The 12352-nt window shown below is 43.0% G+C and overlaps 1 protein-coding gene across 1 annotated transcript; it reads left to right on the forward strand.

Annotated features, from left to right (window-relative positions):
• Window positions 1-140: 140 nt before the first annotated feature.
• Window positions 141-11636, forward strand: hs6st2 (heparan sulfate 6-O-sulfotransferase 2). The gene is made up of 2 exons (XM_058397668.1): window positions 141-1101; window positions 10220-11636. Exons 1-2 carry the CDS (start codon window positions 560-562, stop codon window positions 11058-11060), a joined length of 1383 nt encoding a protein of 460 aa, XP_058253651.1. The 5' UTR covers window positions 141-559; the 3' UTR covers window positions 11061-11636.
• The last annotated feature ends 716 nt before the right edge of the window (window positions 11637-12352 follow it).

A 12352-nucleotide genomic window follows, 5' to 3' on the forward strand; every position in this document is an offset into this window, starting at 1 on the left:
CGTCATACTTTAGACGAGAAGTAGACGCATTTCCGCGCATGCGCAGTACAAACCCTGTTTCAAAAGTACAAAAGTCGTGATAGTCCACTTGGCTTTAGAAGACTGCGTGTTTACCGGCGCTGATGTAGGACTTTTATTTTGAAAAAGGGGAGCGACAAAACACAAACGCAAGTTCTGCTGGGAAAAAAAGGGGGTCAGAGTCGAATTGTACGAGAGCATAATGGAAGTCTTTAACGCTGGAGGATGTTATTTACACTCTTGTTTGTAAATGGTTGGCTTTAAAAATGTGAAGTTCTGCTTGTGAGTTTGTGCTTTCGGGGCAGCTCGCGACGGGAGCGGTGGGTGATAGAGAGCAATAACGCCGCGGTTGGTGTGTTTTGTGTGGTAAAGCTGACAAACCAGTCTGGGTTTGTTGTTGAGCATCAAAGCATCCAGAGGACAACATTCCGCTCTCAGGAGCGAGACAGAACAGCGCGAGGGAAGAGCAGAGCAGAGCAGCGCGAGGGAAGAGCAGCAGCCCTGTCCGAGTGAGTAATGCTTCCCATTTTTCAACGAGAAGATGGATGAAAAGTCCAACTACAGTCGTGTGCTGGTCGGGCTGCTCATGCTGCTGCTGTTCGCCGTCATTGTGCTGCAGTATGTGTGTCCTGGATCCGAGTGCCAGCTGCTCCGTTTGGGCTCATTCTCCGAGCTGCGCGGCGGCGGAAGCGATGGCCGTGATGGTGATCCGTACGTGGCAGAGGACGGAGCTCTGGCTCGCTTTGTGCCGCGCTTTAATTTCACTCCGCAAGATCTGGACCGCGTCGTCGACTTCAACATCAAGGGCGACGACGTGATCGTGTTCCTTCACATCCAGAAGACCGGAGGCACCACGTTCGGCCGCCACCTCGTGCGCAACATTCAGCTCGAGCGCCCGTGTGAGTGTCACGTCGGGCAGAAGAAGTGCACGTGCTACCGGCCCGGGAAGAAGGAAACCTGGCTCTTCTCGCGCTTTTCTACCGGCTGGAGCTGCGGGCTGCATGCCGACTGGACCGAGCTGACCAACTGCGTCCCGAACAAGATGAACAGCCGAGAGCCTTCTCAACCTCGCAAGAGCACAAGGTGAGGAAGATGAGTGCCGTGTCTTTAACTTCACCTGTACACACTGGATTCGTGCATATTTCTAGAAATGTAGCTTGAAACGAGCTGGCTAGCTGTCTCTATAGCGCTTGTGTATAACTACTAATCTTGATGGAATTGAGCTCTCCTCCCTCTGTCATTGTTTTCTACCTGCACTATTATTCAGGGAGAAAATCCGCTGGGAAACCAGATGCGCCAAGACAAAAAGGCCACCAAGAGGTCATTGACTAGCTCAGGGGCTCGCCTTTCTTTAGATAACTCAAACCACAGGAGGTCTATTATAACATCTATTCACTCTTTAGACTAGAGCTGTGGGCCAAATGGGGGAGTGTGAGACCATTAAAATAATAATAAACGTGTGTGTGTGTGTATGTATGTGTGTATATATATATATATATATATATATATATATATATATATATATATATATATATATATATATATATATATATATATATCATTTCTTACACTGCATGAATAGCCCTGCTTACATAGAGATTATACAGATTTTGTGGCATTATGTTTAAATGTTTGGTTGCAGTGTAATATCTAGAGCTTAAACACTCAGCTGCTGATGAAGTCAATGTTTTATTCAGTGCATTATTTTCTGCAAAGTACCAGTTTCCAAATGATCAGCACCCCCACGTTTTGTGTCTGGTGACATGTCCTGTGGAGAGCAGAACAGCGGCGAGCCTGCCCTCCACATCGTAACACATAACACAGTCACACACACTGGTAGATGGATTAATATTATGGATACTCGTCTAAGCAGAACGTTTCAGGATCATTTTTACACTATATTGCCAAAGGTTTTGGGACATCTACACATGAATGTAATATGGAGTTGGTCCACCCTTTGCAGCTATAACAGCTTCAACTCTTCTGGGAAGGCTTTCCACAAGGTTTAGGAGTGTGTTTATGGGAATTTTTGACCATTCCACTAGAAGCTCATTTGTGAGGTCAGGCACTGATGCTGGACGAGAAGGTCTGGCTCACAGTCTCCGCTCTAATTCATCCCAAAGGTGTTCTATAAGGTTGAGGTCAGGACTCTGTCCAGGCCAGTCAAATTCCTCCTCACCAAACTCACTCACCCATGTCTTTATAAACCTTGCTTTGTGCACTGGTGTGCAGTCATGTTGGAACAGGAAGGGGTCACAAAGTTGGGAGCATGAAATTGTCCGAAATGTCTTGGTATGCTGAAGCATTAAGAGTTCCTTTCACTGGAACTAAGAGGCCAAGCCCAACCTCCTGAACACCTGAATTCAATGATTTGGAGGGGTGTCCCAAAACTTTTGGCAATATAGTGTATATTTTAGATTTTAAAAATGTCATGTTGTCCTGTTAAGACAGGTTTTAACTCAACTATAGCCTGATAGTAGACTAGTAAGTTACCACAGTATAACAGCTACAGCATATATTCCCAAACCAGTGTGAGTTTGTTGTGTTCCATGTTGTAGCAAGAGCAGGTATGATTATCTCGAATGGCTAATGAAGTCTAATTAAATTAATGGATAATTAAAAGTGTAAAGGAGGTGCAGAGGGTAGTGTTGCAACATAATTACGCTTTGATTAGATTACTGTCTAAATTGGCCAAGTTCTCCTCCCAAACACATAGCAGTTGGTAGACTGGCTGCATTATAATAGCCCCTAGGTGTGAGGGTGTGAGTGTGGGGGGTGTTTGTGAGGAAGGGGGTGGGTTGGGGTGTATGTATGTGTGTGTGTGCGAGAGTGAGTGTGTGCGGATGTGCATGGTGTCCTGAGGTGTCCCCAGGTTGTATTCCCCAGTGTACTGCTCAGTGTTCCTGGGAGTAAGGATGGGCTTTGTCTCCACTGTGATCAGGATAAAGCAGGAACTGAAGCTGAATGATCTAATGAAATTTGCTTCTATGCAAATGAAACAGTGTTAGAAAGATACGCACTTCTGTCCTCCTGGACATCTGTTCTCTGTCCAGTGCTTTCACATTTTAGTATTTCGCTAGTGATAACCGCTAGTGATCTTGCATGCGCCTTCTGAAACCTCTTTCATGTATATAATGTTGCAGTGGGTAAAAGTACCACCAATTAAATGAACACTGCTCCGGTTGCATGGCAGGTCTTTGCATTTCAAAAGGGATTGAAAGCAGCCTTGCATTATTTATAAGTAAGATGCACGAAATCCAGTAGTCTTCATGAGTGAAGTTGTGTGTAGAGACGTGCTGACATGGAAGACCATTCTATTTACATTGTGTATATTGTGTATTACATAGTGCATCTACATTTATTTTCATATTCTTGAGTTACAGGTAGATGTTAAGTGGCTCCTAGTTTTTAGCAGCACACTGTTGGTTGTTTTGTTGTGTGTGAGTGTTTGAGATGTGTGTGCTAGTGTTTGGGTATTTGCCTGTGTGTGTGTTTGAGAGAGAGAGAGAGAGAGAGTATGAGTGAGTGTGTGATAGATAGAGAGAGAGAGAGAATGTGAGTGAGAGAGAGAGAGTATGAGTGACAGAGAGAGAGAGAGAGAGAATGTGAGTGAGAGAGAGGGTGAGTATGAGTGTGTGTGTTACATCACACCAGCCCTTTTTGATTATTTTTCTATAACCCTACGTCTCTGTGTTTCCTTTTGTATTTCCTTACATTATCAAAAAATCTCAGATCGTCACAGTGCCCTTTTTTTAGCCAATAACTCCAGGTGTATATTGCAGGAAAGAACTAAGTGAGTTAGTTAGATTAGTGCTGCATCAGTCGGGACTCAGAAGGCAAGCTTCTGTTGAAGATCTCCAAAACACAGCAAAAATATGATTTGGAGCAGTTCTAGCTGTGGCCCCATACTGTACCAGCAGAAACAGTGCTGTTATGATGCTAAAAATAGCACTGTATAGCAGCATGTAAAGGCACAGAGAGCAGGAGACGTGATGTGCATGCACCGTTAAGCAGCAGCAATTTGGAACATGAGCTCAGGGTTTCATTGTTTAACGCATCTTTGTTTTCAGCAGCAATATTTCATCACGCTCCTCTGACTTTCAGCTTGGTAAAAATAAAAGGCAGTAATTAACTGGAGATGGTGTCAAGACCTTTAGGAGTCACTACACCAGAAAATCACGTAATCATTTTCCAGAATCAAAACTCTCCAAAAAACGTGTTCGTTATTACAGCCACAGTTCAACCAGCTACGCCGAGGTCACGTTACATCAGTGTAGGGATCTACAACGAATTCTATTTTTGTTGCGTTGTCTGTTCCACCACTTCATGTGCACAAAAATTCTTTTCCACACGTTGAAACATGTCTTTCTCCATGCACTTGCACTAACCCTGACCTCATGCAGTATTTTGAAAATGGGCCCTCCAGCATGCCCACATGCCCCTGCAGTGCATGGTTGTTGCCGCAGCTGGGAGCCAGACAGTCCAGCTGAAGCACACGAGTATATGATCATCAAACAGCACAAAGAACATGAAAAATAGATGAATGTTTACATTGATGTACAATCCCGCCAGATTGTTCTGTGATCTTCAGGATAAAAATAACAGAAAATTATGTGTCTTCTGGTAAATAGATACAATCAAAAACTGAGACTAATTAACAGTAAACTTCCTGAAACATGCCTCTTACAAATTGCTTCTTTGGCTAAATAAACAATAAATATAAACAAAAATAAATACATCATGCACTTCCCAATCAAGTAGCGTTACAGATTTAACTTACTGAGTTATGGCTGGTTTATACTTGTGCACTGAAGTGCTTATTCATGTCACGATACACAGATAACGTTCATGAAAAAACTGATTTTCAGTGTATTGTCACTCTGTTCGTTTCTCAGGCTGCTTTCTCGTATGATAAAGCTCCTCCATAGACAGCTAGGCATGAACAGCAGATATATATATATATATATATACACACTATATTGCCAAAAGTATTCGCTCACCCATCCAAATAATCAGAATCAGGTGTTCCAATCACTTCCATGGCCACAGGTGTATAAAATCAAGCACCTAGGCATGCAGACTGTTTTTACAAACATTTGTGAAAGAATGGGTCGCTCTCAGGAGCTCAGTGAATTCCAGCGTGGAACTGTGATAGGATGCCACCTGTGCAACAAATCCAGTCGTGAAATTTCCTCGCTCCTAAATATTCCACAGTCAACTGTCAGCTGTATTATAAGAACGTGGAAGTGTTTGGGAACGACAGCAACTCAGCCACGAAGTGGTAGGCCACGTAAACTGACGGAGCGGGGTCAGCGGATGCTGAGGCGCATAGTGCGAAGAGGTCGCCAACTTTCTGCAGAGTCAATCGCTACAGACCTCCAAACTTCATGTGGCCTTCAGATTAGCTCAAGAACAGTGCGCAGAGAGCTTCATGGAATGGGTTTCCATGGCCGAGCAGCTGCATCCAAGCCATACATCACCAAGTGCAATGCAAAGCGTCGGATGCAGTGGTGTAAAGCACGCCGCCACTGGACTCTAGAGCAGTGGAGACGCATTCTCTGGAGTGACGAATCGTGCTTCTCCATCTGGCAATCTGATGGACGAGTCTGGGTTTGAACGGTACTTGTCTGACTGCATTGTGCCAAGTGTAAAGTTTGGTGGAGGGGGGATTATGGTGTGGGGTTGTTTTTCAGGAGCTGGGCTTGGCCCCTTAGTTCCAGTGAAAGGAACTCTGTATGCTTCAGCATACCAAGACATTTTGGACAATTCCATGCTCCCTACTTTGTGGGAACAGTTTGGAGCTGGCCCCTTCCTCTTCCAACATGACTGTGCACCAGTGCACAAAGCAAGGTCCATAAAGACATGGATGACAGAGTCTGGTGTGGATGAACTTGCCTGGCCTGCACAGAGTCTTGACCTCAACCCGATAGAACACCTTTGGGATGAATTAGAGCGGAGACTGAGAGCCAGGCCTTCTCGTCCAACATCAGTGTGTGACCTCACAAATGTGCTTCTGGAAGAATGGTCAAACATTCCCATAAACACACTCCTAAACCTTGTGGACAGCCTTCCCAGAAGAGTTGAAGCTGTTATAGCTGCAAAGGGTGGACCGACGTCATATTGAACCCTATGGATTAGGAATGGGATGTCACTTAAGTTCATATGCGAGTCAAGGCAGGTGAGCGAATACTTTTGGCAATATAGTGTATCTACAGAGAGAGAGAGATACAGACAGCTACAATCATGATATCGTAGCATGTGTGAAAACTGTATGGCTGCAGCTTTCTTTATTCTTTATACTGGTTTGAGTCAAATCATCAAGTGGGTAAAGCTGTGGGTTGTTAATCAGAAGATCACAGGTTCAAGCCCCAGCACTGCCAAGCTAAGGCCCTTAACCCTCTCAGCTCTAGGGGTGCTATTTGATGACTGACGCTCCACTCTGACTCCAACTTCCAAAGCTGGGATATGTGAAAAGACTTTCACTGTTCTGTAATGTACGTGTGAGGGGAAAAATAAAGGTGATTCCTCAATATTGCTTGTATACATCAGAAAGAAATGTTTCTCCAGAGCCATGGTGCAACACATAACAGAGCACAGAGATGTACAGGGTCACACGTTTGTTCTGTAAAGAGTGTAGGTGATGTGAACTATACAAGCAATCCATCAGTCCTAAAGAATTCATTACAGAGTGAGTCCCTGACCTGAGTCCACCCCGGAAATGACGCATCCGGTTCCGTTACCCAGAAGTCAGTGGGGGACGTTTTAGTTGGTTTTGGTTAAATGCCTGATATAAGGTTTGTGGTTAACACAAGCTCAAGATATTTTATTCTACAGCATAAAATACATCAGCGATACACCAGTCATGATTTTTTACATGTGTTGGAGAAAGGCAGTTACTAACCAGTAGCTAAATTTAATTAGAGGTTGTCAGAGACAATAAAGGTCATCCTTCTAAACAGAGAAACTCCCCTACTACAGCCTCACAGTTTATACTCACACTTTGACAAACTAGTCCAACTCAGACTTTTACTTTTTTTAAGGGGCAGTGGTGGCTCAAGTGGTTAAGGCTCTGGGTCGTTGACCGGAAGATCAGGGGTTCAAGCCCCAGCACCGCCAAGTTGCCACTGTTGGGCCCTTGAGCAAGGCCCTTAACCCTCTCTGCTCCAGGGGTGCCGTATCATGGCTGACCCTGCGCTCTGACCCCAACCTCCAAGGATGGGATATGCGAAGAAAGAATTTCACTGTGCTGTAATGTATATGTGACAAATAAAGGCTGTTTCACATTCCCAGTAAAGGTGCACCGGGGAAACTGGCTTCGATTCTTCCTTTACATTTTCATATTTTAAATGAGCGTCCTTGGAACGTCGCTCATTCAGTCAGATTAGTGGACCGGAATATTGCATTCAACATGGATCAAATAAATTATTTTCTTTTGGGAAACATGGAATTGCGGAGGGATCATGACCGAAATTTTGGACATTTGTTTTTAAAGATATTTACAAATATTCCATTATTTTTATTAAGCAGATAGAACATCTGTACTATAGATGGAGAATAAGCTTGTAGGAGACAAGATCACTACAATCAATTACAGTAAAACCCAAACACCCAGAAATCATAAAACAAAGACAGCATTCAAGTCAACATTTTTATTGTGTTTTCATGATCATGAATGAAGTGTTTTCACTTTGAAAAGAATTTATTTAAGCTGCTGTATTTTAAACACTCAGGCTAAGTCAGTATAAATCAAATGTAAATCTTTAATGTAGGAAATTTTAGTCCTCTACTCCTAATATTACACCTCTGTAGTTTTCCATCCTTCTCAAAATGCACTGGTTATATGTTAGTCATTGCCAATATCTGATTACATCGTCCTCTATTCCAGCTCTGTTATGACGTACGATATTATGTGGCATCGCCGGTCAGTTAAATCCGAATAAGTGAATTATTTGTGGATTGAATTTGTGCATCTGTAATAAATGTACTCATTGTCTTCTGTATATGATGCCTCAAAATTCTCAGACAGCATCCTGAGCTGCTGCAGCACTCTTATAAATCTCCTTCATCGTGGGATTGAGGATGTGATGGTGATGATGATGATGATGTGCAGTGTTGTGAGTCAGCTATGTGAACAGCAGTGGATTCGGCACAGATGCGCTGAGGGACTGTATCACTCAGTGTGATGGTGATTTCTAAGTAAAGATTTCTCAGATTCGCAGTCCAGAATTCCAGCCCAGCTCAATTTACCTATAGATTTCTGTGTAACAGTCCAGTATATCTATACTGCCTTTTTTTATATAGAGGTAGGCCAGGGCCAAGGGGAAATCTGGAATCATCAGCTGAATGGTTTGGGTTCTAGGGAAACTGGAGTGCTGTATAGTGACTCACGACTTTCCTTTCAAAGCACTTTAGGGTAACTTGTGCAAGTTGACTGGAATAATTATGGTGGCCCTGAAGCACCTTGCTCAGGGAGATCTTTTTCTATCAGGAGGACAGCATCTTCATCTGATCTGAAAGATGGAACATCCAAACAGGATAAAAAGGATCTTGATGTCATGTTGTATGGAAGTTTATAAAAAGTTATTCTCCGACACTCACATAGTGACCCCTAAACGAAGGTACTGAATAGGTTTAGATTAGGAATTTTAACCGCTAGCTTCAGCTAACTAATGCCAGAGTTGGTGTGAAGACAGGAACTGCTTGCTGGCAGTGGCAAGTAAGAAAATCCAACCGAATGGTGAATCTTTAGATGATTCTGCAGTAAACAGGAAGCACAACAGTACATTTCCATTATCTTCCTTTAACACATCCGTTTCTCTGATAATGTCTTCTGCTCAGAGTGTCTGAATGTATCTGAGCACAGACCAGCACATGGAAAAAAAACAGCATATTTAATCCCATTGTAATAATCAGGTTTCCCAGTGTGCTAGGCCTGTTTCATCTTTTTTAGGTTAAATGGTTGTCCTTTAGTCTCTTTCTTTTCATTAGGCATGTCACCAACACAGAGAATTTTGCTTTCAGATGAAATTTTCTGGTGGCTTGCCTAATAAATATAATTAACTGATGTTGACTCTATTATGCATCTAATGTTGGCTTCATCAGACATACGAGCGCTGAAAAACAAAAGTACACCCTTCTTTAATTCTAGGTTTGTCTTTATCAGTGCCTAAACAACATATTTGTGCTAGCCATGTTTCTGTGATATTCATACTCACTCAGACATTTTTGCTGTCATGACCATAAACATTTAACGTACTTATAGGAGCCTGTAGGTCACATGATATAGCTCTTGGGTTTGTCTTTATATCTATGAGCATCAAATGGTCTGGCCTTGAGCTGCATTTGCCAGGGTGCCCACTCTTAGACGGATTGTCTTGAAGGCTCTCCATTTGTAAACAATACTTTTCCCTGTAGAATGAGTCCCCTGGTGGTCCAGCAGCAGGATCCTGTGCTCTCATCGCCGCTCTCTCAGGCAGTTAACCCAGCCACTGAGGAGTTAACTCTCAGTGCCGGTCTCAAGGCCAGATAAAATGCGAGGGTTGCGTCAGGAAGGGCATCAGGCGTAAAAACCTGTGCCAAATCAAATATGCAGACCAGATGATCCTCTGTAGTGACCTCGAACAGGGAGCAGCTGAAGGAACAACAACAACTACTCCCTGTAGAATGATGAATTTCAAATGGTTTGGAGATGGCTTTATAACCATTCCCAGACTGATGCAGCAGCAGTTGCTTCTCTAAGGTCATGGCTGATATCCTTTCTTTTTGGCAGGATGTAGACACTCACTTGTGTCCCACTTGATTTTACATTAATGAATTTGGTTATTCTCTCTATATAGTGAGAGCGCAGTTAATACTGTAGAGTATTATTTGAGAGTATTCTGTTTTAATTGTGCACTCCTGCACAAATTGCATAAAGAGTAGGTAGTCTGATGATTTAGTAATATAATTATAATAACTGTCTTACACTGATACCAGTGTAATATTGTGTAGAAGCAATTAAATCATTATATTCCACAAGCCTACCAGTCACATTCATGAAGATATTCCTGTGCTCCTCAGGTTAAACCAAGATGTAATCTACAATTGTTCTCTTTAGAATTTATTCTTAATTTATTCTTATTTTCTTAATATAATTTTAATATATTCTTATTTATTTAGAATTTATTTATTTACTTATTTATTTTTCTCTCTTTCTCAACAGGAACTATTACTACATTACGATCCTGCGGGATCCGGTGTCGCGGTACCTGAGCGAGTGGCGTCATGTGCAGCGTGGAGCCACATGGAAAGCCTCGCTGCACATGTGTGATGGCCGTGCGCCTACACTGGCCGAGCTCCCCAGCTGCTATACGGGTGATGACTGGTCAGGTTGCTCACTCGCAGAGTTCATGGCATGCCCTTACAACTTAGCCAATAATCGACAGACTCGCATGCTGGCTGATCTGAGCCTCGTAGGCTGCTACAATGCATCAGTCATGAGTGATCTGCAGCGTGGCAGCGTGTTACTAGAAAGTGCCAAGCGCAACCTCAGGCGCATGGCTTTCTTTGGCCTGACTGAGTACCAGCGCAAGACGCAGTACTTGTTTGAGCGTACCTTCCGCCTGGCCTTCATCGCACCCTTCACACAGCTCAACGGCACACGTGCCGCCAGCGTCGACGTGGCACCCGAGACACAGCAGCGCATCCGCGAACTCAATGCCTGGGATGTGGAGCTGTACGAGTACGCACGCGACCTCTTCCTGCAGCGCTTCCAGTACGCACGGCAGAAGGAGCGACGCCAGGCTCGCCAACGACGCCAGCAGGAGAGACGTAGGATGCGTGCCAAAGTGCCACACTGGACAGGGGGGAAGGGTATTAAACCCACTAAAACCCCACCACAAACGAGGCAGTCGTTAGCCACTAGGCTTGCTGAGCCAAAACAGGATGAGACAGGGAAAGCATTAGAAGAAGACACAGGAGTGGATTCGGAAGATCCATGGTGGGAGGACGATGATGAGAATGAAACCATAGAGGACTATTTGGTCAATGTTGAGCAGTGGTGATAATCAAGTGGGCATTCAATAAAAAATGGGTGGAATTGCAAACCTTCCTAGATTTCCACTGGGTTGCCAAGCAATGCAGTTTCTACACATTCAAACACCAGAACATTAATTTTATGTCCTAGATTAGCACATGGGAAAAGTGCTTTTTTTTTTGTGTCGGATAGATGCGAGTAGGAGCTGAGTGAATTTTGCTGGTGTCTGCCCTTTTTTTTTTTTTAATACCACACAAAATCCATGCGCACTGCAATCCTCCCTATGTACCAGTGTACCTTAAAATCCTTAACTGAATTTATGTTGCTATTGAATCAAAGAGATTTCTTTCTTTATGGTTACTTTTTTTTATTTGAACTTTCACTACGACATTTGATTGTAGGTGGCGGTGTGATATTTTCTAGCATTCTTACTGTACTGATTATGTAGCCTCTGGCTTCAATATAAAACCTTGTAGCAAATCAACATTATTTGTAATTCCTAACATAAGCTATATTACAAATTGTATGAACAGATAAATGTGTGAATATGCTGGTAATCAAATGCAATTGGTTGCTACTCAAATAAATTTTGATATTAATTGTAGCTTTGGTATCTGGACACTGATATTTGGGGATTATGTGTTGGTTTGTGGGTGACTTCACGGAGTATTTAAACAGATTTTTTTGAACTTCTCTAAACAATTTTTCTCTAAAACATTCATTTCCTTGTGCCATAAAGGTAAGTACAGATCATGGTGCTTTGTTATCATTACAATTTTTTAGCACCAAAGGCCAGTATTTTTTGATTGGCTTTAAAAATATAACTTGAAGGTTTAGACCTTTTACATTTACATTTTTTTTACATTTAGTGTCTCCATATAACCCCATATACACTGTATTGCTAAATGTTTTGGGACAGCCTTCCAAATCATTGAATTCAGGTGTTGGGCTTGACCCCTTAGTTCCAGTGAAAGGAACTCTTAATGCTTCAGCATACCAAGACATTTTGGAGAATTTCATGCTCCCAACTTTGTGGGAACAGTTTGTTCGCCTTCCTGTTCCAACATGACTGCACACCAGTACACAAAGCAAGCTCCATAAAGACATGGATGAGTGAGTTTGGTGTGGAGGAACTTCACAGAGTCCTGACCTCAACCCCATAGAACACCTTTGGGATGAATTAGAGTGGAGACTGTGAGCCAGACCAAAACTGCCTTTACATGCACATGAATGTAATATGGAGTTGGCCCGCCCCTTGCAGCTATAACAGCTTCAGCTCTACTGGTAAGGCTTTCCACAAGGTTTAGGGGTGTGTTTATG

The sequence above is a fragment of the Hemibagrus wyckioides genome, linkage group LG08 (genome assembly GCF_019097595.1).
Source record: "Hemibagrus wyckioides isolate EC202008001 linkage group LG08, SWU_Hwy_1.0, whole genome shotgun sequence".
NCBI classification, from domain to species: Eukaryota; Metazoa; Chordata; class Actinopteri; order Siluriformes; family Bagridae; genus Hemibagrus; species Hemibagrus wyckioides.

Coding starts and splice junctions, on each gene's coding strand:
- hs6st2 (XM_058397668.1), top strand. CDS start 560: ATGGATGAAAAGTCCAACTACAGTCGTGTGCTGGTCGGGCTGCTCATG. Junction 1,102..10,219: donor CAACCTCGCAAGAGCACAAG/GTGAGGAAGATG, acceptor CTTTCTCAACAG/GAACTATTACTACATTACGA.